The sequence below is a fragment of the Bufo bufo genome, chromosome 5 (genome assembly GCF_905171765.1).
Source record: "Bufo bufo chromosome 5, aBufBuf1.1, whole genome shotgun sequence".
Taxonomy (NCBI): domain Eukaryota; kingdom Metazoa; phylum Chordata; class Amphibia; order Anura; family Bufonidae; genus Bufo; species Bufo bufo.
The window spans coordinates 482,127,645-482,154,463 of record NC_053393.1 but is presented as its reverse complement, the minus strand read 5'-3'; the positions used below and the strand labels follow the sequence as shown (position 1 = coordinate 482,154,463).

General features: G+C 42.9%; 1 protein-coding gene across 1 annotated transcript in view; it reads left to right on the top strand.

Moving 5' to 3' along the window:
- The window catches only part of LMBR1 (limb development membrane protein 1), a 161,793-nt gene extending 138,772 nt beyond the window's left edge, over nt 1–23,021 (top strand). Inside the window, exons 14-18 of the mRNA XM_040434191.1 lie at nt 6,234–6,307; nt 12,064–12,154; nt 14,664–14,730; nt 19,190–19,351; nt 21,240–23,021. Of these exons, the coding sequence (XP_040290125.1) occupies nt 6,234–6,307; nt 12,064–12,154; nt 14,664–14,730; nt 19,190–19,351; nt 21,240–21,313 (468 nt within the window). The 3' untranslated portion in view covers nt 21,314–23,021. The remainder of the gene's footprint in view (nt 1–6,233; nt 6,308–12,063; nt 12,155–14,663; nt 14,731–19,189; nt 19,352–21,239) is intronic.
- Nucleotides 23,022–26,819: the final 3,798 nt, after the last annotated feature.

The following is a 26,819-nucleotide window of genomic DNA, read 5'->3' as shown; positions in this document are numbered from 1 at the left end:
AGGGCAACCCATTTTGAGTGTTGTTTGGCAGTTAACCCTTGTTTTACTCCTGGAAAAAATTGATTATATTGGAAACTTTTCCAAAAAATAGAAATTTGAAAATTGTTTCTCCATCTGCCATTAACTCTTGTGGAACACCTAAAGGGTTAACAAAGTTTGTAAACCCAGTTTTGAATACCTTGAGGGGTGTACTTTCTTAGATGGAGTCACTTTTTTGAAATTTCTATTCTAGGGGTGCAACAGGGGGCTTCAAATGGGACATGGTATAAACAAAACCAGTCCTGCCAAATCTGCCTTCCAAAACCCATATGGCGTTCCCCTCCTTCTATGTGCTACCGTTCGGCCAAACAGTAGTTTACGACCACATATGGGGTGTTTTTGCAAACTACAGAATCAGGGCAACCCATTTTGAGTGTTGTTTGGCAGTTAACCCTTGTTTTACTCCTGGAAAAAATTGATTATATTGGAAACTTTTCCAAAAAATAGAAATTTCAAAATTGTTTCTCCATCTGCCATTAACTCTTGTGGAACACCTAAAGGGTTAACAAAGTTTGTAAACCCAGTTTTGAATACCTTGAGGGGTGTACTTTCTTAGATGGAGTCACTTTTTTGAAATTTCTATTCTAGGGGTGCAACAGGGGGCTTCAAATGGGACATGGTATAAACAAAACCAGTCCTGCCAAATCTGCCTTCCAAAACCCATATGGCGTTCCCCTCCTTCTATGTGCTACCGTTCGGCCAAACAGTAGTTTACGACCACATATGGGGTGTTTTTGCAAACTACAGAATCAGGGCAACCCATTTTGAGTGTTGTTTGGCAGTTAACCCTTGTTTTACTCCTGGAAAAAATTGATTATATTGGAAACTTTTTCAAAAAATAGAAATTTCAAAATTGTTTCTCCATCTGCCATTAACTCTTGTGGAACACCTAAAGGGTTAACAAAGTTTGTAAACCCAGTTTTGAATACCTTGAGGGGTGTACTTTCTTAGATGGAGTCACTTTTTTGAAATTTCTATTCTAGGGGTGCAACAGGGGGCTTCAAATGGGACATGGTATAAACAAAACCAGTCCTGCCAAATCTGCCTTCCAAAACCCATATGGCGTTCCCCTCCTTCTATGTGCTACCGTTCGGCCAAACAGTAGTTTACGACCACATATGGGGTGTTTTTGCAAACTACAGAATCAGGGCAACCCATTTTGAGTGTTGTTTGGCAGTTAACCCTTGTTTTACTCCTGGAAAAAATGTATTATATTGGAAACTTTTCCAAAAAATAGAAATTTCAAAATTGTTTCTCCATCTGCCATTAACTCTTGTGGAACACCTAAAGGGTTAACAAAGTTTGTAAACCCAGTTTTGAATACCTTGAGGGGTGTACTTTCTTAGATGGAGTCACTTTTTTGAAATTTCTATTCTAGGGGTGCAACAGGGGGCTTCAAATGGGACATGGTATAAACAAAACCAGTCCTGCCAAATCTGCCTTCCAAAACCCATATGGTGTTCCCCTCCTTCTATGTGCTACCGTTCGGCCAAACAGTAGTTTACGACCACATATGGGGTGTTTTTGCAAACTACAGAATCAGGGCAACCCATTTTGAGTGTTGTTTGGCAGTTAACCCTTGTTTTACTCCTGGAAAAAATTGATTATATTGGAAAATTTTCCAAAAAATAGAAATTTCAAAATTGTTTCTCCATCTGCCATTAACTCTTGTGGAAGACCTAAAGGGTTAATAAAGTTTGAAAAAACAGTTTTGAATACCTTGAGGGGTGTAGTTTCTAGAATGGGGTCATTTTTGGGAGGTTTCTATTATCTAAGCCTCACAAAGTGACTTCAAACCTGAACTGGTCCATAAAAAGTGGGATTTTGAAGATTTCTGAAAATTTCAAAATTTGCTTCTAAACTTCTAAGCCTTGTAACATCCCCAAAAAATAAAATATCATTCCCAAAACAATTCAAACATGAAGTAGACATATGGGGAATGTAAAATCATCACAATTTTTGGGGGTATTACTATGTATTACAGAAGTAGAGAAACTGAAAGTTTGAAATTTGCTAATTTTTCCAAATTTTTGGTAAAAATTGTATTTTTTTATGCAAAAAAATTAAATTTTTTGACCCAATTTTAGCAGTGACATGAAGTACAATATGTGACGAAAAAACAATCTCAGAACGGCCTGGGTAAGTCAAAGCGTTTTAAAGTTATGAGCACTTAAAGTGACACTGGTCAGATTTCCAAAAAATGGCCTGGTCCTTAAGGTGAAAATGAGCCCGGTCCTTAAGGGGTTAAATTCAGAAAAGAAACTTATCTATAAATTAAGTTTTACTAAATCTTTTCCCACAGAAATATATACTGTTCTGCTCAGCTCCTCCTGCTCTATAACATGCTGCCTGCAGATTGCATTTTGCGGTGACAGATCCTTTAGTATAAAGTTTTAATTGCTCTTGCTAACATGGTTGACTGTCCTGCACCAACGTGTGACTATATAAATCCTACTGTCAGCTTTTTAGTAGTAGGTCTTTTTTATGTGCTCAATATAAAAAAAAAAAATTTTTTCTTAACCTTGGAAAAAAAAAAAAAGTACTTTCTGTATTTTCTACCCACACGGAAGGAATTGAATTTCTTCCCTTTGTAAAATAATCTGTATTTTTTTTTTTGTGTCTGCCTAAATTTACCACTGAGCTTTTGCTTGTCGGTTTTGTATTTGTGTAGAAACCTGCGCAGGTGTAAGGAAGAATGTAATGAAGCAAGCTGTTGTCTGCGATCACATTTTTTGGCATCAGTGGCACATTCTCCTTAAGAACCTGTCCTAGATTTTTTTTTCATGATACCTGTACGACAGCTTTGGTGGATGTCTGCAAGTCAGAAGAAGCTGGATTCTGGCCAGTGCTCTGATCTCATCGCGTGGAGATTTAGGAATCATTAAGCCATTCTTAAAGAACTCTTCTCCCCTCACTACTGACACCTCACACTTTCAGATGCGCTTACGGTTTTTTGTTTTCATTGTTTTATGTATGAGATGTTAGTTTGATCATTCAGTGGCTCTGTACATGTATGTTTTCACCAGGACTTTTATATACGCCAGACAACAAATTTTTTTGTGCACCAAGGTGCCCCATTAAAATCTGTGGATTTAACTGTGTGCATGCGCTGGTCTGATCTATTGATGAGCTGAAACTTTGCGACCAAATGACTGAATAAATATACATATTTATTCATTTTTCTTTGAGAGTGCTTCCCTTTTTCATTTTTATATACCGTATTTTTTACTTTATAAGATACACCTGATGATAAGATGCACGACAGGTTTTAGAGGGGGAAAAGAAGAAAAAAAATATTTTTCATCAGACCCCCCCCATAAATATCAGGACATCAGATCAGACCGCCATATCAGGACATCACATCAGACCCCCATATCAGCCCTCAATGTCAGAACCCCGTCAGACCTCAGATCAGCCCTTGGCGTCAGGCCCCCTTCAGACCTTTATATCAGCCCTTTCTTTCAGTCCCCGATCAGCCCTCAATGTCAGACCCTACCAATCAGAGTTCCTTGCCAGAACCATCAGACCTCAGATCAGATTAAAATCAAAAAAATCCTCTTACCTCTCCTGCCCCGCAGCTCCTCTCCACCTCTGGCAGAAGTCACGCTCCCCTATCTTCTCTGGCCTGCGCTGCACTATCACCTGACTGCGTGCAGCGTCAGGTCAAAGTGAGTGCACTGCGTCCTGATTCTGTACGCGTCTAGGTCAGTGCAGCGCCCGCCCCAGGAAGGAAGACCAGGGAGGGTGAGTACTGGAAGCGCTCCCTGCTCCTGGCACCTAATGCATACTAGTGACCGCTTCCACTTTTAGGGGGGAAAAAGTGCGTCTTATAAAGCGAAAAATATGGTATCTTGGATTATATGTTGTCTAGTCCTTTGGCTTGCACCTCCAAGTTTGATGTTCTCTAGAAAACATATAATCATATATATATATATATATATATATATATATATATGCACAGTGTTATTCAGTGAAATAATGGAGGGTTTATGTAGAAGCGTCTCTGAACAGTATTATACTGTTAGTTCTTATGATGCTTATTGCAAGGCCTTATTGTGAGGCCTCATGCACGTAATCATATTTTTCATCATTTTCTGTGGATACCACACTGGCTTATTCATTTCTATGGGGCCATGCACACTTCCATATTTTTTTTGCGGATCCTTGTGCCTGTTCAGCAAATTACGGTAAGTAACATGTCTTTTTCTTGTCAGTATTATGGACGATAGTAGCCATTTCTGTTGATGGGAGTGCTAAAAATGAGGAGTACACAGAGAAGGTATCCGTATTTTGTGGATCCGAGGTTTGCAGACTGAAATACGGATACGGACGTCTGCATGAGGCCTAATACAGAACTGCACCTATATTACACAAGATATAATGTGAAATGAGTCAGACAGAATTTTTATAATTCTAAAAAAAAAATGGAGATTCGCTATAAGGGCTAGAGTAGATAAATGCATCTGCGTATATATGTCATTTGTATCTGTTAGTGTACACATTTTGAATGTATTATATCTTATTGAATTTACAAACCGGATTCCAAAAAAGTTGGGACACTATACAAATCGTGAATAAAAACTGAATGCAATGATGTGGAGGTGCCAACTTCTAATATTTTATTCAGAATAGAACATAAATCACGGAACAAAAGTTTAAACTGAGAAAATGTATCATTTTAAGGGAAAAATATGTTGAATCAGAATTTCATGGTGTCAACAAATCCCCAAAAAGTTGGGACAAGGCCATTTTCACCACTGTGTGGCATCTCCCCTTCTTCTTACAACACTCAACAGACGTCTGGGGACCGAGGAGACCAGTTTCTCAAGTTTAGAAATAGGAATGCTCTCCCATTCTTGTCTAATACAGGCCTCTAACTGTTCAATCGTCTTGGGCCTTCTTTGTTGCACCTTCCTCTTTATGATGCGCCAAATGTTCTCTATAGGTGAAAGATCTGGACTGCAGACTGGCCATTTCAGTACCCGGATCCTTCTCCTACGCAGCCATGATGTTGTGATTGATGCAGAATGTGGTCTGGCATTATCTTGTTGAAAAATGCAGGGTCTTCCCTGAAAGAGATGACGTCTGGATGGGAGCATATGTTGTTCTAGAACCTGAATATATTTTTCTGCATTGATGTTGCCTTTCCAGACATGCAAGCTGCCCATGCCACATGCACTCATGCAACCCCATACCATCAGAGATGCAGGCTTCTGAACTGAGCGTTGATAACAACTTGGGTTGTCCTTGTCCTCTTTGGTCCGGATGACATGGCGTCCCAGATTTCCAAAAAGAACTTTGAATCGTGACTCGTCTGACCACAGAACAGTCTTCCATTTTGCCACACTCCATTTTAAATGATCCCTGGCCCAGTGAAAACGCCTGAGCTTGTGGATCTTGCTTAGAAATGGCTTCTTCTTTGCACTGTAGAGTTTCAGCCGGCAACGGCGGATGGCACGGTGGATTGTGTTCACTGACAATGGTTTCTGGAAGTATTCCTGAGCCCATTCTGTGATTTCCTTTACAGTAGCATTCCTGTTTGTGGTGCAGTGTCGTTTAAGGGCCCGGAGATCACGGGCATCCAGTATGGTTTTACGGCCTTGACCCTTACGCACAGAGATTGTTCCAGATTCTCTGAATCTTCGGATGATGTTATGCACAGTTGATGATGATAGATGCAAAGTCTTTGCAATTTTTCGCTGGGTAACACCTTTCTGATATTGCTCCACTATCTTTCTGCGCAACATTGTGGGAATTGGTGATCCTCTACCCATCTTGGCTTCTGAGAGACACTGCCGCTCTGAGAAGCTCTTTTTATACCCAAGCATGTTGCCAATTGACCTAATTAGTGTTAATTGGTCTTCCAGCTCTTCGTTATGCTCAAATTTACTTTTTCCAGCCTCTTATTGCTACTTGTCCCAACTTTTTGGGGATTTGTTGACACAGTGAAAATTGGAATCAACGTATTTTTCCTTTAAAATGATACATTTACTCGGATTAAACGTTTGATCTGTCATCTACGTTCTATTACAAATAAAATATTGACATTTGCCATCTCCACATCATTGCATTCAGTTTTTATTCACAATTTGTTTAGTGTCCCAACTTTTTTGGAATCCGGTTTGTAGTATTTTTGTATGACTTTAGTGCAAAGCGCATTAAACTATATATGTATTTATTTATTTTTTTACCAGGGAGCAGGTATTGGAAATGCATCACTGTTCACATTTGGATTTGCTGGAGCTGCTTTGGAAATCATTCTAATTTTGTATCCTTTGTATGCTGGGTCTGTATTGCTTTCATTTTCTGTGTCCAGCCCTATCCGTAATGTGTGACCACATGCTCAATATGGTGCTCTTTCTTCAAAGGCTGGTGAGTGGTGAAATGAAGTGCTTCACCCATGGGCAGTCATTGTAGTAAGCATCTTTTCAGGGTTATTTAGTTGAACATTTGGGTGACCAATAGATATTTCACTATAGTCATTGCCCATCTTTCTAGATGTCACATATACAGTACTGGACTATGTGCATCATGTGATATACCTGTATACAGGTGAAACTCGAAAAATTTGAATATCGTGCAAAAGTTCATTTATTTCAGTAATGCAACTTAAAATTAGAATATTGTGAAAAGGTTCAATATTCTAGGCTCAAAGTCAGCTAATTAATCCATACCCCCTGAGCAAAGGGTACCTGACATTGTGACTTTGGGGTTTTCATAAGCTGTAAGCCATAATCATCCAAATTTGAAATATCTCGCTTTGCGTGTAATGAGTCTATCTCCTATATTAGTTTCACCTTTTAAGTTGCATTACTGAAATAAATGAACTTTGCACGATATTCAAATTTTTCGAGTTTCACCTGTATATGTACATTGGTATCTATATGCTGGTTGCCTTGTTATTTTGTGCAATGTTACAGTGTTAACACATGATGACACATATAAAGGGGATGGCTGTAAAGAACAACCTCACTGTATCAAGAAGTCAGCTATACTAACCCTCAGCTAGGGAAACCATGTTTGCTATACCTTTTCCGTTGCAGCAGCCACTAAAAGGACTTTTGACAGGGGTCGTCTTTTTGAGGCAACCTATTTAAATGGGTTATCTGGCATTGTTAAAGGGCATCTGTCAGCAGTTTTGTACCTATGACACTGACTGACCTTTTTTTATGTGCACTTGGCAGCTGAAGGTGCCAGTGTCGGTCCCATGTTCATATGTGCCCACATTGCTGAGAAAAATAATGTTTTAATATACGCAAATGAGCCTCTAGGAGCAACGGGGGCGTCACCGTGACACCTTTCTCTGCAACGGTCATGCCCACTCCACTTTGACAGGGCCAGACGTGATGGTGTTTTCACTGCCTGGCCCTGTCAATCAAAGTGGAGAGAAAGAAGCAGTTACAGAGAGAGCTGAGCCTCTTGGTGTAAGGGAGGTTTCACATCATGGTTTATGCCTTCGTTTGACTTATACTTTACAAACAAAAGATACAACAATGTAGCACACCACGTTCTTGTATCCTGCACAGTCCAGTAAAAAAAAAGTAAGGTTTTTATTTTTATTTTTTATACAATAGAACTCTATAGTGAACGGATGCCACTGTATGGCATCAGTCTGAGGCATCCACTTAACGTATACGTACGTTAAAAGGATGGTAAAACCATGATGTCAACCCACCCTAATGGCAATGCCCCTGTTGCTCCTAGAGGTTAATTTGCATATAATATATTATATATTCTAAGCATGAACATGGGACCAACACAGATGTCTTCAGCTGCCGAGCGCACAGGTAACAGGTCAGCCAGTGTCATAGGTACAAATCTGCTGACAGATGCCCTTTAAAGCCCAATTAAATGTGAAGCCTGTTTTACACCTACCGATTTTTCAGCATGATGATCGCTAACGAGTGTTCGGATGAATGCTCATTAGCAATCCTCTTGCAGTGTAATACTGCTGCCAGTTGCTGGATGAATGCGCAAATTGGGCAATCCAAATCTTTTCACACAAAATTATCGTTTGCAGGAGGCAGATTGTGGTGTCTAATCATGATCTACCGCCGGCGAACCATTAGACAGCATGGGGACGAGCGATGGCATAGTGATTGCTCCTCCCCATGCTGTGGAGGAGATCACTGCATATAATAGCAGCAGTTTCCTCCGCTAGAGAGCAGGCGATTGCCAGGAGGGAAAGCTTCCCTCCTGACAATCGTCTGCCACGTCGTACCTTGCAGGGAGTGTACCTTGCAGGGAGAGGAGACAACTGGTCTCTCTCCCCAACCACAGGGGGCCAGCACCCCTAACTCCGATGATGCAGATGGAACCGCGGTTTTTGCACCAGACCAACAGGGATGCTGGACGGCCGGTACAGATCCCCAACCAACCCCGCAGGAATGCCAGGAGGAGGAGGTAAGCGATCCCTCCTCTCCAAAGCAGATCCGCAACCAGGTCCTGGGGGTAGGATTCCCTGACCACATCCCAGCGGAAGAGCTTGCATCTGGGCAGAACGCATTTGGCCTCTGCCCTCACCTATCCTCTTGTCCAGAGCCTGACTCCCCACAGGCTACCCCAGCAGAAGCGATGGCATCCGGGCAGAGCGCGGCTGGCCTCTGCCCTACCTGTCCCTTTGTTAACGGGCAGGACTGCGCACCAGTTTGCCCAGCAGTACCGCTGATCCCTGCCCACAAAGCAACCTCCACTCCCAGCCAGAGAGCAACACAGAGACCGGGAATACCTGTTACCCACACAACCTTGGTGGACTCACTGGACAGAGACAGACTACCAAATTTAACAGGTCCAGTATTTGGTTGTGGGTGGGCTGCCAGACTAACTCAGGTACCAACCGGCGTGAGGTCAGGTACCTGGTTAGTCTTCCCTGGAAGGGGGAGATGTGTGGCGGAAATCCCCTCGCCACTGGGTTTTGGAGGGGCCTGTTTGCCAGCCTTTTGCCTCAGGATTATGGCCCATATGCTAAAACTTTGAAGGAGAAGGCAGACTGGCCACACAGCCTAAATCTGTGGAACAGTTTTGGGCAGGAAAGCCACGCTTGCGGTCGGTCAAATGTGACGTCCATGGAATTCAGAAACCCCTGCTCGGATCTGGGTGATTTCTGGATATGTTGTTAACCCAGATCAGAGCTATCCAGTGATTTATAATTTATGGGGATATGTGGGGCTTTGGGGTGTTTTCTGTGTTTTGGGGAAAAATGTGTGTTTTCTGCCTGTAAGTGATTAAGTTAGTGTTTGGTAATTGTATCACAGGCAGAGCCCATTGTGTTTGTTAATTGTATCACAGGCAGACGGGGGGGGGGGGGGGGTGGTTGTGTACAATTGCTGGGAGTGTTTCCATACTGTAAATGCATGCTGGAAGACCTGCATGAAAGGCTGACATGTAGCCCCATTAAAGAGTTCCTGTTTTACCCTCAACATAGAGCCTTGTCTCATGTGTGTGGGGAAAAGGCTGCATCTACACTGGGGAATGCTATATGCTGTATACTCCACTGGAAGGAAGAGAGGTTCACCCACTGGAACCTGGAAGCCTTGTCGTAGGTCCAGGGTGGGTAGAAGGCGGTTCGTAGGGTCGGCAGTGCTTACGATGTCAAGTGGAGTGCTTGGAGTCCTCGGGAAGCACTAGGAGCATCCATCAACTGAGGTACCCAGTCGGGGTGCCAGGAGATCAGTTACAGTAAGCAAATTGGATTAGCTGTAAGAACTGTGTATTTCATCCCGTCTTGCAGCCTGCAGGTGTCGCTGCCATCATTGCTATGGAGTAACATTTATCTTGTGTAATCCAAGGACATGGGCGGTGACCGACGTATTGTGGCAATTCAGAATGCACCTTCTACAAGCATCATTAACCCTGACCAATGCTCTCTTGTGTCTTCTTTTGTTAATGCATATGCTGTTGGGTATACCTATAGACTTTGATTTGCATTCTTGTACTGCAGTATGGTTCACTTGTATGTTTTATATACAGGTCACTATCCTGTGTAACAGTGGAGATCGGAAGCAGCTCTGGTGTTCTCTGCATAAACGCCTAGAAAGTTTTTCTCACCTTAAATTTTTTTTTGACTGAAACCCCACCGATCCTAAGAATAATGGGACTTGCATGTTTTCCCTGCACATCACTGCTGCAGTGGCTTTGCTGTGCTGGGAACTGAGTCTGGCTGGAGTTTCCTGCACAGACAGTGGACAGGTCCTTCGATGCAGAGAACACATAGCACTGTGTCTTCTTTGTTCTCAGGATCGTGGGGGTCCTCTAACAATATAATAATAGAGTCCTGATTACCCTGCCCACACACAGAATCATTCACAGCCTTCTGTGATGCAGAAAGAACTGTCAATCATCTTTTGTGGGCGGAGTAATCAGGACTCTCTCCGTCCCTCCTAGGAGTCCTGTCAGGATTTACTCTGCTTTTTATTTAGAAATCCGCTCCATCGTATTATATAAACCTATATATAAAAGAGCTTCTCTCCCTATATCCTGCCCTCAGATGGGGCAGCAGAATTTACCTGACATGTTCACTTATAGCGTTTCCCCAACCATTTTTTAGCTTTTTTGCATCAGTGCATCATACCACAGATATGTGGACTGAAAAACTGTGTTGGGCACTCATAATGAATGGTAGAAACTGCAAAAACAGTCTGGTCCTAAGGTCCAGAATTGGTAGTTTTTAACTTTGTTCTTAAAGGAGTTATGCTATGATTGATGTAACAAATGAAAATCTAACATCATATACTGTAGTTATAGTACATTACAATCTCTTTCTAACAAAGCTAGAACCAGTCCTGTACCTCACATGGTTCCAGAGATCTCCACATTGACTGCTCCAATTGCACTGCTAGATTATCTTCAGCCTGGCAGCTCAGGGGCGTGTCCTTTCTGTTGAAGCTATCTCCCTGTAACTGCCACAGCTTCTAACACAACATGTGGCTGGCGACAGACTTAAAGGGAACCTGTCACCAGTTGTATGGTGTCCTAACTAAGGGAGAGAATGATTCTCTTAGCAAAATGCTGGGTCACTTTCTTTAATTGACCCAGTCAATCTGCCAACATCTTGTATTGAAAAGCTCCAGCTGATAATGATGAGTCCTGAATATTCATGAGCTCCTGACTCTCCCCGCCCACCTGCTGCTGATTGACAGTTTTTTTTCCATATGAATCAGCAGCAGGTGGGCAGGGGAGTGTCTATAGCTCTGAATTAAATATACGCTGGACTCACTGACATCACGCTGGGCTCAAATCAGCTCATTAGCATGCGGCATCTTTGTGTGTATATTATGAGGTAACCATCTGTCACACCAGTAAGTGAATACATCAAAGGCACTTTTTAGTAGTTAATGATTGTATATAATTAGTTAGATTATAATCAAATATCCACATGACAGGTTCCCTTTAAACAGAGCGCCCTCGACCAGCTCAGTGAGACGGACAAAAAAAAAAAGGAAAAGACCAAACAGCAGGTGGCACTATACAGATAGATTTTATCGAATAGCTCAGTGGCTATACAAAATTTTTAATTACATGCAATTACAAAAGTATTCAGATCCAGGTGCTGGTTTGAAAAATGTAGAATATGTTTTACAACGCAACCCCTTTACACTAAATGGTAATCATAATGTACAGTGTGGCTGATATACTGTTTCTGGAGATGTGCAGAGGAGAAAAAGGCAGAATATAATATTTAACGACATGCCAGAAAAGGATTTGATTACTGTATTTACTGGCGAGTTATCATCTTTTTTACATTTTAGGTGTGCACAGGTAGCAAGGAGGGAAATACTGATGACGGTTTACAGCTGTACATTGGTTATGTTGGGTGCATTTGAAGAGTCAGATAAGAAATGTCACAGGCAGTGTCTTCTGGAGGGTTCACATCTATCACCTGGAGTGACACGAGGGTATGAATCCACCAGGTTAGCCCTTCTGTAAGCACTTGAGGTGTTTCCACTAGAGGTTACCGAGTACTCAAGCATTCTTCCCGGCAGACCCGTCCATTATTCTGCTTCTATTACCTTGACTCTCACACAGCTATCTGATGGTTTCCTCTGTGGTCGGCTTCTACAGCCTATGGTTTTTTGGAAGCTTCACGCCCAGAAAAGATGACACAACAATGACAAAGGTAACCATAATGGCAATGAGGAAGATGATGGTCCCCCCTTTAGCCGGTTTTATTCCACCCTTATAAGTATTTCCCGCTCACAACCCACCGGCCAAGCTATTAAGTAATTGTTCCCGGTGGCTCTTTTGCAGCGATTTGTATTTGTTTGTAGCCTCAAACAAACACAACAAACTGGAAGATTTTCTAAATGCCAAATGAGTGGGAACAAGGGATGTGCACTGTGTTTAATTTGGACGCCATCCATTCATTTGCTAAAAAGAGAGAGCCTGCAATTACTGGGCTTGTTAACCAGCCATAGAAACCATGAAAGGGAGTTTTCTTTCTTCCCAAAGAACCGTATTGCTAATGAGTAACTTTGTGCGAAACTGTACTTCACTCAGCCGGTTTGAAGTCTGAAGAACCTCAGCGACTGCGAGGAATACAGACATTTTTCACATTTAAATGATTAAAATAAGACTGGAGGGGCCCATTCAATTACGTCTTACAAGTTAAGGCTAATTTGACTTCGCACAATCTGACACCAGGCCTGAGAAGAATGAAACTGTTAAGTAACGCTTTGACACAGATGTACACATTTATTTTTGTTGGATATTCCCACAAGCTGGCTGAGGAGGTCAGTAACTAAGGAGCAGACATTGTCCTGTTTAATTGCCCATATGACTCTTCTCCCCCGCTCCTTTCTCTTGTGTCTAGAACTCTCTTAGCACTTACGCTCTCAGCCACGCTATAGTTACAATACTAAAATGTACTCCTAGAAGCTAATGGTTTGGAGCGTTCATTTTATTTTTAGTGCCCCATTAAACCTTTACCTAAACTTCTGTTCTCCTTTAGATTCTTGATCCAGTATCTCTCGACAGCTTTGTAGAGTCTGGTTCAAATCTGGTTCAAGCAAAGTGTTCCTCAGAATGGGAATCCGTAAGAGTGATTCTACGTTTTAGCATCTTCATCAGGGTTCTACCTGCTTGTACGCTGGTTAGCTGGGGTAGAGAACACATGCTACCTTGGCAGTGTCAGAAATTGTATGCATGTTAATCTGACACTAGCCGAGAGTGCTTATATTAGGCAGGGGGGTGCGTCTGGGTCCCAGTGTAAATACTAGCCGAGACTGAGAAGTAGGCGGATATAATTATCCTTCTTATTCCGTACCTGGCATCCTTGTAGCTGGGACCACTCTGCAACGCCTGCCACACAACACATGAGTGTTGCCACTAAATACTGTGTGGCACACACGTCGGATGTGACTCTGAGTGCTCATGTTTCGCACTAGCAGTCTCTCTACATACACCTAGTCCCATACTGTACATACTGCCCATACCGGCATTGGATCTAGGTGTAGAGAGTTGATTATACTCGGATACAGGCCTGTTTATTGGGTGTTCCCCCTTTTAGTGATATTCCAAATAAAGAATATATTTTTTTATTTTTTTAGCCTCTTATACAGGCAGTGATCCAAAAGATTGAAATGCAATAAAAAAAAAAAATGCCCTAAAGGTGGCCATAGCCCTTAAAGAGGTTTTCCTTGATTACTGTGGTATTTAGCAGATATAATCATATAGTTGCTTACCTCATCTTTTACATGTTTATTTTTTTCAATTTGGACTCCTGTCCCTGTATCCAACCAAACCCATGATGCACTTCTCCTTCCTATCCCACAGCTCCAGCACCGCCCCCCCTATATACACCCCACTAGTCTATAGCTCCTCCCACCCAGCTAGTTACATAGACACTCGCCTATCATTGCCCCTAACAACACCCAGCTAGTATATAGCTCCTCCCACCCAGCTAGTTACATAGACACTCGCCCCGCCCATGGACATAACATCACAGGAAATAAAAAGGAGCTGCTTGGACATGGTCATGTGACCACAGCCAAGAATGTTAGATAGGAGCAATAAATGCAAAAAAAATACATTACCAGATTACAGCTGCCTTCATAAACGGTTATTCTAAATGATGCAAAATGGAAAATCCCTTTAAATGCAATGTTTAAAATTGCAATAATTACCTCATCCATGTAAGAAAAAATGAGTAATTTGCTAGAGCAGTGCTTCTCAAACTGAGTGCGCCCTCTAGCTGTTAGTGGTAGTTTTAACGGAAGAGATCATAATGTGCATGATTCCTTCTCTAACTAATAAATAACTAATTTACGCAGTGAAAGCTGGTCAGTAGAGTCGAAATTGAGAAATAAATATGAAGTTGTAAATGAGGTAAGCAACTACAGGTACATGAGCATATCCGTTAAATACCATAATAATCCCGGAGAACCCCTTTAGGTATTGCTACATACAAAGATGCTAGAATATAAATAATAACAGCTATTACAGTGCCCAGAAATAATATAACATGTACTGGAGCTTCATTAGCACAGCTTTGCACCAAAGACTGCATGTGTGAATTTCCCCCAGAATTAAAGCCTGGCCAATCTAATAATCACTATTTATAACATGACTGATGGATACAAGCGAGCGCCACTCATTAACAAACTGCATTTGTGTTTCTTCTGTCACAGATCATTGGAAACTGTGTTTCTATTCTGGTGCTCAGTTCTGCTTTACCTGTTATGTCCAGAACATTAGGTATGTCTGTTTTAATTTTTATGCTGTGTTCAGTTAGCAAGATGTCCCTGAAAAGTGGTGTGCAGCATTCACGGCTATAGCTGCGGATTAAGCCTGCTGCCTGGACATCTAAAGTGGTAATAGAGCATCTTGAGATTGAGATCTTCTCTATTTTAAAGGGAACCTGTCATCAACTTTAGGCCTCATGCACACGGCCGTTGTTTGGGTCCGCATCCGAGCCGCCGTTTTGGCGGCTCGGATGTGGACCAATTCACTTCAAAGGGGCCGCAAAAGATGCGGACAGCACTCCGTGTGCTGTCCGCATCCGTTGCTCCGTTCCGCGGCCCCGCTAAAAAAATATAACATGTCCTATTCTTGTCCGCGCTTTGCGGACAAGAATAGGCATTTATATTGACGGCCGCCCCTTCCGTTCCACAAATTGCGAAAGGCACACGGGCGGCTTCTGTTTTTTGCAGATCCGCGGTTTGCGGACCGCAAAAAACAGAACGGTCGTGTGCATGAGGCCTTATGCTGACCTCATCGAGGGCAGCATAAAATAGTGACAGAAATGCTGATGTCAGCGGTGTGTCACACATCAGCTAAAAGTAAGTGGTTGCTGAACCAGCATCATAATCATTGCAGACTGGGCCTGGAAAAGAGTCAAATCTACCTGAGAAGAGTCCTGGTTATTCCTAATCTCCTGCTCTCTCACCCATCTGCTGATGATTGGCAGTTCTCTCCTAGAGAGAAAGGGAGAAAACTAGGTAGAAGACTGTCAGCCATCAGCAGGTGGGCAGGGACAGCAGGAATTCATGAATGACCAGGACTCTTCTCAGGTGGCCAGGACTCTTTTTTCCAGTCTGCAATGATTGTGATGTTGGTTCTCGGCAACCACTTACTTTTAACTTTTAAATGACCGACCGCTGAAATCAACTCACCTGTCTCTACTTTATGCTGCCGTTAGTATGGGCACCATAAAGTTGACGACAGGTTCCCTTTAAGTGCTCTTCAGATCTGCTTGTGCTCCTTGCTATTAAATGTATATGTTTTAAAAGCACTCCCTATTTTTTCAGGTGAAAAACATTCATAAATCTCCCCGTCTATCTAGTAAGACAAAAAATGTATTTAGTAATTACTTCGGGACTTTGTAAATTCCTATAAACCAAGATGGTCCACCTAATTTGCAAACCCATTTACAATTTTTCTGCCTGAAATTCATAATTCATAGGGTGGGAGCTAATAGGGAGACCTATGGTATGAAAACTGATGGTGGGAAGACCCCTTTAAAGGTGTTATCCGAAACGAAAAAATCCCCCCATATGCCCGAGCCCCTCACACTAATTCTACTTACCTGGCTCCCCGCTCCCTGTACCGCTCCTTGTCCCCACACCACCGCTGCTGCTTCTTCCCGTACGTGGATCAAAACATCCTTTGTCGGGTGGGTGTGGGGGCTTAGCCAATGGTAGGCGGTGACAGGGATGAGCCTCCCTAGCATCACCCGCGATGCTAGGGAGGCTCATCCCTGTCACCGCCTACCATTGGCTAAGCCCCCACACCCACCCGACAAAGGATGTTTTCATCCGTTTGTGGGGAGCCAGGTAAGTAAATTCAGTGTGAGGAGCCCGGGCATATAGGGGGCATTTTTAGTCTCGGATAACCCTTTTAATGGTCCTTATACACATGAAATTGGCTCAGACTTTTTTTCACAGGTATATTAATGCAAGTTTTTTTTTTTTCCCCTTTTGTTATTTGCTGCAATTTCTGTGCCTTTTTTTGCACTCAGTGGAAGACCTTCATCAAGACTGGAGTTCCCATAACCAGTCTTGACCCCTTTTGCACTGGAGTGAGATGCATCTAAAGGGCTGGAGTAGACTTCAGCTATAACTTACTCTAGTTGCTAAAAGGGGCTAGAAGCTCCAAAAGTCACAAACTATTGCGCACATCTGGTGTGTAATTTTTTATTTTATTTTGCATAACTATTGTGGCATGAAGTCATTAGTTAATGCCCCTCAGTGTGCCTTACCACTAGTGTCTTCTTCATGGCATTTTTCCTTCTAGAGATGGGGAGGTCAAAATGTTAAAAAAAAAAAAAAAGCAGAGTCCAGCAAGCTGCGTGTTTGAAAAGAAAGCAGAATGACCTAAAACGCCGTGAGCAAAAAAAAAACAAAAAAAAACTAAAAAAACCTTGTGTCTTGCATTTCTGTTTCCCATAGACCTTTGGCTAACTTCTTTAGCTGACATTTTACATTTTTACATTTTACTGCAAAAAATACAGGCACAATAAATACAAAAATGAAAAAAAAAAAATGCCACAAAAAAAAAAAACTGTGTGAAAGCGCCCGAACAGAAATGTGATGGCAGATCCATTCTCAAACAGACGGCGTAATTATTTCTTTCTGCAGTTCCGTCATCTATGTGTTGCTGAAGCATACAAGTTGGGGCACCCCCCGTCACTTTTTGGATACTCCGTTTCCTTTTTCACTGTAGACTATTTAGCAGATTGGATTAAGCAGAAAGTAGTATTAATCTGTGTGTGTAAACAGCTATAAAATACTGTGGGAACTAACAAATAGCCTTTGTGTGGCTTAAGCCCGTTCCCTTCTAAAGCTGATTTTGCCCGCACAATAATACGAGATTGTTGGTAACAGTTGGTAGTAATGTACCCTGGTTATTGAGAGGAAGGGCGCTTGCTGGGCACAATTGTTGTTACAAAGAAAACAAATTAATAGCGAAAGCCACTTTTTTCCCCTGCCGTACAAACGACATTCCTGAATAGTTTGCCATAGAGATAAATAAAAGAATAAGATAGAAGGTAAAAGAAGGATGGTACAATTAGAGGCCGGCTAACAAATGCACAGGCACAGCTGTCCAAACAGGATTAATAGACTGCATTAGGGTACAGTGAGTCATGTGGCGCTTTGCAAAATATCAACATGCATTGCACTACATGTTATGCCCGGTGCTTTTCAATAGATGAAAGGGAAGAGATACGTTAAACAGATTCATGGTCTTCTCACAGTATTAAAAAAAACAAAAAAAATGCCCCCCCCCCCCCCCCCACACACAAAAAAAAACAAAAAAAAAAAACAAAGACGGAACTGGACTGACCATGATGGGAAAGGCAAACTGAAAAAAGGAAAAAAAAAACGATAAAGTGATTCACATGACAGTTCTGTCTCTGTTTAGTATGGAAACACACTCCCGAATTTTGGATGACTTCTGTAAAGTTAGTGAAACTGCCTGGTTCCCTCTGCTGCTGGCCAGTAATCTTTTTTTTAAAGAGGACTTGTCCAAATTTTCCCATCCTCCAGTGGGATTTTATTTTCTTGTGTGCCCCCTCCCCTTACATACAACCCCCTGGTTATGTACATGCAATCACATTTACATATCAGCTGTCCAAGTGAACAGGCCTGGGGGAAGAAAAAGACCACTGGAGGACTCGTCGATTGAAGGAGGTACAGAGATCTAAAAGTTTGAGCAGTTGACAAGTCCTCTGTAAAAAAAAAAATTCTAGATTCCTCATGTGGTCTTGAACAGTTTTTTGTCTATGATCTGTTTCCTTCATGATTGTGATACCTTCTAGGAAACCTTGTCTCATAACGATTCACATACATGGGTGTAGATAATTCATTTCTTTTAAAGGGATGAGGACATGATGAAGGTAACAAAGGAGGTCTCGCATTTCAGACCGTTATCACTTCACTGCAGCAAGGAGCAGCTGCAAAAAGTGTTTCTCTGGAGGACCCAGCACGTCCATGCATTACATAGACTGTTATTGACTTCAGTGGACATCATGTAGTACTTTATTTCCCCTGTGTGTGGCTCTACAGGGGAATTGAACAGAGATTACAGATGATCGCTAGGGTCAGCTTTTTTTCTGTTTTAAAATCGGATGGCCCCTTTAATATGAGAATAAATCTATATGCAGGAAGCTTCTAGCATTGGCTGGAGTTGGTTAAAATTTTATTATTTGACCCTATGCTTGTGTGAAAGGAAGCAGAGAATTTAAACTCTTTAGGGACTCTTTAGTGTAAATTGTCTATAAATATCTTTGCTTTATTGTAATGTCATTGAAGGGGATGTGAAATTTATACAATCCGTTTTTCTCTATCTTCATGAAACACCCAAGCTCCCTCTAGTGGTGGCTTCAGACAGCTAGAATTTTAGCATTTAAATATCGCTTATGTAAAAACAATTGAGGATTTGGACCTATAAAAGAAAGCCGATTGCTGACCCCTATATATGTATAGTCTAGAATTAATCCCTACAGAATGTCCCATCTGTCCAAATTAAAGTACTTACCTGATTGCTAAATGTATCTGGTTCAGTGGGGGGGTGACTCTTTTTCTAACCTGTACTTTAGCCACATTCTCATTTACAATGCTTTTTGTGTATTATGTAAAAGTATTGTGCTTGTCTGTGATGGGTACATGAGGCTGGTGTGTGATGTAACTGCATATTTTCTGTTCTGTTTATACAGGTATCACCAGATTCGATCTGTTGGGTGACTTTGGGAGATTCAACTGGCTTGGGAACTTCTACATTGTTGTCACATACAATTTGATATTTGCCGTTGTGACAACGCTGTGTTTAGTGCGGAAATTCACCTCAGCTGTTCGGGAGGAACTTCTAAAAGCAATAGGTAATGTGTATATTTTTCTTTTTGTTTTGAATAGTGAGAGCTTGTAAATGGGAATATTTCAGACGGAGGAATAGTGTTTAGTAGGCTGCGTGCTGATCGGCAGTAGAGGTTCTGGCAGGAGCCTCTGTGCAGATTCCTTCAAAAATAAAGGACAAAATACCACTGGATACAGCAGTATTTCATCCGTCAAAATGTAATCACGCTGGAACCCAATGGACACCATGGGATCTGGGGCGCCGGCATATCCCCAATCCGGCAATTGAATTAGGGCTCATACACACAAACACGTGCTGGCTGGGCCCGTATTGTGGCCTGCAAACAGCGGGTCTTCAATTTACGGGTCCCGGGCGTTTTTGCACCGCATCACAGATGTGGACCGATTTATTTGAACGGGTCCGCAATCCGGAAGGTGCACATGTTCTATTTTTTTGTGGTGCGGACTGATCATGGACCTATTCAAGTTGAATGGGTCTGTCTGCAGAAACCGCACGGAATGGCCAGGCAACGGCCATAGGAATCTAGGTGCAAGTGTGCACCTTGCCTAAGCCATATTAATGTTCATTATTCTGTATCTTCCTTTATAGTTCTGCTGTCCAGGCGAACGTCTTATTACATTCCCTTAATTATTGGATGACTATGTTTGCCTTTAATATCTCATTCTAGTGTTCCCCAACCAGCAGCTCTGGAGCCACATGTGGCTCTTGGGCTTCCTCCATGTAGCTGTCCAACTCTTCATCTGCAGATACTGTTGTAGACTCTGTCCACTAGTACTGCCATAGCACTGTGGTCAAAACCATATCGCCTGAAGATAAAGGGGCTGTTCCATTTTTTTTAAGTGTTTTTTTTTTTCTCCAGAAAATGTTAGTGATCTCTGCCTTGTACTGTAGCTCCTCCTCTATAGGGAGGAGCATGCCAGCAGTTTTGACCATGCTAAACTGCTGACAGCACTAGGTAAGAAATGGGGAGAACAGTGCATATATACCTTTTGTGGAGCTTTTATTATCATGAGTACTGTGAGGATGAACTTTTCTTCTGCCAGGCTGTGCTCCTGCAAGTGCACTGGAGACGGAGCTTCTCTGTGAAGTGCTATTTGCATTGAACCGCTTAACATCCCCTCTGTTCTGCTCATCTGGTTGGCTGCTACACCACGCAGCTGGGAGGGGCTATGAGAGCACTTTATGGTGAAGCTCCGCCTCCAGTGCACTTGCAGGAGCAAAGCCTGGCAGAGGAAAAGTTGTATTCACAGTAGAGCCCCACAAAAAATATGTTTGTACAGCCGTCCCTAGTCCCTTCCTTGTGTTGCCAGTAGTTGAGCATGGTCAAAACCGCCAAGAGGCTCAGTAGTCACGTGCTGCGCCTGTAAATGTTAGTTCTGAGGGCATTGATTGGGCAACAGTGGTGATGTGCATGTAGACTGCATGTCACACGTCTGGTCCGGCAGGGACTGGAGTCACCACAGGAACCAAGAAGACAAAAACTAGGTGAATGTTTTTTGTTTTTTTTTTGGTTTTGTTTTTTCGTTTTATCCTGACACCATGCCTGGCCACCCCCAATCTTTGTTTAGGTCTTGGAAGCCCCTTTAAAGTGCAGGCTTACCTATGGGAATTACAAATAGCAGGTTATGTCTCCCTTTATGTGGGAAGCGATCTGATAATAGAGCAGGGACATCTTTTTATGACCACCTGTGTCTGCGGCTCCATAGACATAGTACATCTCCTTGCCATTGTCCTGATCTATTACTGGACTACTACTGCTCATAATAGAAGTGTATAGGAGAATTCGTGGGGATCCCACAATGCCCTGGAGTCGCCCTTTTCCCTATAAATTAACAGATGAATCTGTGATTTTTTTTTATGTTGCCACCTACTAATACCTTGGTTCTTTTCAGGTTTAGATAAACTTCAGCTATCCAATGAGCCCAGCGACACACCATCCCCTAATGGGCATCAGAAAACACTGTGAATCTACACAATTCCGCTGCGACTGACATTCCTCAGAGCTAAGAAGGTGGCTGTTGCGTCGCTGTTCTTCTCCACACAGCTCTTTAGATTTAGCAAAGACTTTAGACATAGGTCATGGTGGCCACATGGCTGCACTTCTGTGAACCAGACTTTGAAAAAAGTTCTCCCCTGAACCGATTGAGAACATAGCAAGAACATGAGCCTCGGTTGACCGAACCTCATGTATCAAAAATGTCCTTCAGAGAAACGGTGACTGCCATCACCGACCAGCCAGAGGTCAGTTTTCATTGCAGATAACGGAAGTGAAACCTGGACCCTGGCCATTTCTTCTAAGGCAGTTTTAATACATGACGCTCAATGTGCCATGTGGCCGTTGTGAGTTACTGGGGACAGCCTTGTCTGTCATAATGTCAGAAGTTCTGTCTTACTGGATTGTTTCTGTTACCCCACTCCTCAGGTTGAGTATATCTTTAGATACTACTTATCAGAAATCATTATTAGATACTATGTAAGATAGAGAAGAAAATGAAAAAAGCATTTACAGAGGACCACCCTGACGTGTATTTTGGTGAATATTTAAATTCTTCATGATATAACAATTCTGGAGCTCTGTGTTACATTGTTCTACCTCCTAGAAATTTATGAAGAAATTGACAGCTGGCTTTTACCACATCCATTGTCCAAGAGGTATGTTCCTACACAGTCTGCCAACAAATGCCAGCCTGTGGAGGGACACAGCCCTTTGACAGGGGAACGGTAGTACCCAGTTGTCAATTTATTCATATCCACCAGGTATATACCGGTGCAGGTATTTACTAAAACTGACGTCAGGACTGGTGACCAGTCCTCCTGAAAGGCATTGCCTTGATATCCATAATGTTGAACGTGATTTAAAAGTGTTGCACTCACCAGCTACATACTGCGGCCGCTGAATAAAGCTTTGAACATTGTGGGACCAAAGTAGAAGAACTGTGACGTCACACAGTGATCATGTATGCCAGGCCAAAGACCAGCTTCATAGTGTCACCAGACTTTCCATAACTTTGGATCTTACAATGCTACCTGCATCTCTCCATAGCCATTGTAGGACTGGAGAGAGATCAAATGTGAAATGACACTTTCACTTACTTTGCCCATACAATTTCAATAGCTGTTGGCTAAATGCCTGGCTCGGGATGGAGGAGAATGCTGCGGCAGAGACCTCTAATGGTGGCTTATCTTCCAGGAGAACAAAAGGATCAAGCGAAACAATTCAATCTGCCCAGTCCTCTCTAACATCATCTGTCAAAGGAGAGTCAGGAGCTCCCCATACACATTAGATTGTCAGCCGACAAAACCCTATTTGTGTATGGGAGCCTTTACAAAACTGTCTGACCCTAACTGGTAGCTGAAGTGTAAAACCTGTTTTCTTGTCTCCAAAAAAGTTCATGCAGGCAGTATTATAGTATTACCTGTAGGAAATCCATGTACCGCCCTGTGATGGTACAGTATATAGGGTACAGTATAGCCCATCGGCACTGGAAATACACAGCTCCATTCATTGTAGAGGATGGAGACGGTTACTGCACTGCTGCTTCCATTCATTTCGTTGGGGTCAGTGCTGCAATAACCAGGTCTGTCCTCTACACGATGCACTGGAGATACTGCAGAACAGCTGATTGGTGGGGGTGTGGGGTGTCGGATAGGCCATCAGTTGTAAAGGAGTGGACAACCCCTTTAAGGTTTCCCCTATTTTCCAGTTAGGGCTCATGCACACAACCATTGCCTACGGCCCATAATAGAACAGTCATATCCTTGTCTGTAATGCAGGCAAAAATAGGACATGTTCAAATTTTTTGAGGGGCCACAGAACGGATATACGGATGGTGAGCTGTCCTCATCTTTTGCTCATTCGATCCGTATTGAAATGCGGATCGAATGCAGACCAATAATGCGTTCGTGTGCATGAGCCCTTAGTAAAAAAAAATTGACAATTTAGAAGATGTCAGTGGCTCGTGAACGGCTGAGATGTGCAGTTTGAAAAGTGAAATTAAAGTTGAAATAAAATTTGCTGATGCTTATAAGGTTTCTTCATTATACAGAGAGAACCTTCCCAAATAGTACAAGATCCTTGTCCCCTGGAAAGCACAATACTGATCTAATCACTAGTGTAGTAGTCGCCTCGTGAGCACAAAAGCTGGTACACGCTCCACATCACGGATACAGTTCTGTAAAACCTCTGAGGGTCTCTTCTATGCAGCTGTATGCTACATATTAAATAACGCTGGGAGTACGTGTATAGTCCTGCCATCAGCTGTGGGACCTGTTACTATAGAGCAATATCACAATCCTTTGCTACTCTGTGACCCGGGCCTGCGGTCTTTCCCTTTTACACTTATTCTCATCAGCATTATGTCAGTGGTAGTGTAAAAGCTGCAGTCTTACTAGCACTGACATTAGTTAGGCCCCTTTTACACGAGCGAGTTTTCCGCGCGGATGCGTTGCGGGAGGTGAACGCATTGCATCCGCACGGAATCCTGACCCATTCATTTCTATGGGGCTGTTCACATGAGCGGTGATTTTCACGCATCAGTTGTGCGTTGCGTGAAAATCGCAGCATGTTCCTCTTTGTGCGTTTTTCACCTTAATCCACTTGATCGCGATGCCGGCATCTCCTTCTGTGCCCTTTACTGAATAGGACCTGTGGTGAGCATTAATTATAGGTCAAGGACCTTTGATGACGTCACTCCGGTCATCACATGGTACGTCACATGATCTTTTACCATGGTGAATCAAAGGTCCTTTACCTATAATTAATGCTCACCACAGGTCCTATTCAGTAAAGGGACTAAGGTGAGTTAAATGATTTTTTATTTTTTTTTTAACCCCTCCAGCGCTGTTTTACTATGCATTCTGTATTCAGAATGCTATTATTTTCCCTTATAACCATGTTATAAGGGAAAATAATACAATCTACAGAACACTGATCCCAAGCCCGAACTTCTGTGAAGAAGTTAGGGTTTGGGTACCAAACATGTGCGATTTTTCTCACGCGAGTGCAAAACGCATTACAATGTTTTGCACTCGCGCGGAAAAATCGCGGGTGTTCCCGCAACGCACCCGCACATTTTCCCGCAACGCCCGAGTGAAAGGGGCCTTAGAATTGGAATCAGCAGATTGAAAGGTTAAAGGGGCCCTCCAGACATTGCAGCGAATCCATAGTTAGTACTAACCTGTGGAAGGAGTAGTGCCTACCTTTCTCTTGTTCTGCTGATCCCACTGCACTTACACAGGCCGCCGGCTCTTCTGCTTGGGTCCCGGCCGGATGTGGCCCCTTCTTTTCCTTTTCAGCTGCATTTACTACTATGCAGCTAATTGGATAAAGAAGTGGCCGTATCCAGTCGGGAACTGGGCAGAAGAGCCCGCAGCATGTGTGAGTGTAGAGGAGAAGGCGGGATCGGCAGGGACAGGTAAGTACTACGTGAACCACAGGTTAATGCCAACTACGGATTAGCTGAAATGCCCAGAGAACCCCTTTAAAACCAGGCAGTAAAATAAATCCTTGTGAAAAGTGGTTAGCAGTCACCGCCGGATCACTGCAGCTCAGAACATTGGACTTCACCGATATCCATAGTGTCTGCCATGATCATCGCATTCATCTCTGCCTGCTCCATAACCTAGTCCTAGTCAGTTCTGTCAGTACAAGAAAGCACACCACATGTGATGAAGATGCTATGTCTATTTAATGACTGTTTTTATAGAGAAGAGGCATCCAAGGGCAGTATAGAATATTTTAAGATGATTTTATCACCCCCTAGAATGAATATACAGCATATGCCTTGGAATTTATATCTGCTAAATATCAGGACAGGTGTAATCCAGGCCAGGACTGCCTTTCTCACAGTCATAGAATGCATTTGAATGTGCAATATTATTATATATTTGTATTAGGCCATGTAGAAACATTATTTTTTTTTTACTTAAAGGGGCTTTCCAGGCTTTTTTTTTATTTTATTTGCCTTCCCAGCCTGCTTTACCTGTGGAGAATTCCATACTCACCTGCTGCCTGACGCTCCATTCCAGCTCGCTGGCAGTCTTCACTGGACTTCTGGTCCCTGTCTGTCAATTTCCGCACAGACATGGTCATGTGCACCACTGCAGCCAGTGACTGGCCTCTGCATGATATGTTTGCAAGTGGCACGTCACTGCCAGGTCATGTGCGGCATGGGGACAGATCACCGCTAAGACCAGTCAGCATCACGCGTGACTCCATCCTTCGAAAGTTCAAAGACAGGGACCAGAAATTGAGTGAAGAGAGGAAGCCGGAATGGAGCAGCAGGGAGCAGGTGAGTATGGATTCCTATATGGGTACAGCTCACTGGGGACAAATAAAAAAACAAAACAGGACAATCCCTATAATCCTTTTAGTTTTTGACAATTAAAGGAACACTCCGGGCAAAGCTTGTACACTGTGTATTGTCTAGTGCAAGGTCTAAGCGGGTGGAGCATGACACAGGCATTCAAAGATCACCAAAGAGAGAATCCCTGTGACACCCTCCACCCTGCGGGCCCTGCACGAGGCATAGCACGCTGTGTCACTTTGCCAGTATATCAGCATCCGTGACCTGTAAGTCTTTCTGCAGATGTTCAAGGGATTTACCGTATAGGGCACGGAGGAATTCTTAGTATCCAAATCCTTCACTAATGTAAAGGATAACTTCTAAAGCTAACAGCTCTAGGCTGGCTCTTTAGGAAGATGTAACAAAGTTTTGACTGATCAGTAGTCATATCTAAAACTCTGACATCTCACGTATTAGTTTAGCTCTCTGAGTTTGGATCCCTGACTGCATCTGAAAAAAAAGTTCAGTTAAAAAATTCAGACCAATGTTGTGTTGTCTGGAACATTGTACCAGATCTCCAGTCGTTGAAGTATTTCAGCACTGCAGAACCTGTGTTCTGGAAGCCTATGGGAGTCCAAGCTCACAGATCTTCACATGTATCTGTGACTTGTCAGAAGATCTTTTTGCTTGTATTTCAAGGGAGTTGTATAAGTTCCGAAAAACATAGATAATTTCTTCCAGAAACGGCACCGCTCTTGTATGTGGACCGCCTCTGGCATTCGAGGTTAGACCCATTTAGGGGCGGCTTGGCCATAGACCCTAAAGGGAAATATCCCGGTGGGCCAGTGACTAAGGAACAGCCCAAGCAACCCTCACGTCTGTCGGCTGGGTACGTAATGATCTGATGCTCAACCTCCCCAGGTCCCCTACTGAACTCAACTGTATCGCCTGTGATCCAGTTGAATACTGTGGCAACGACGGCAGTATTTTGTTTGTGCCGGGGCGGTATTTTGTGCTGGCCCTACCTACTTCTATTGGCCCTGCCTATTTGTGTTGTCAATTTGGACCCATCTACAATTTGGGGCCACTTTTATTTCTTCCAGGGCCACTTTAAGTTCCCAATCCGACCCTGAACCAGTTCAAGTGAATAGGGATGAGCTACAATGCCAGACGCAGTCCAGGGATGAG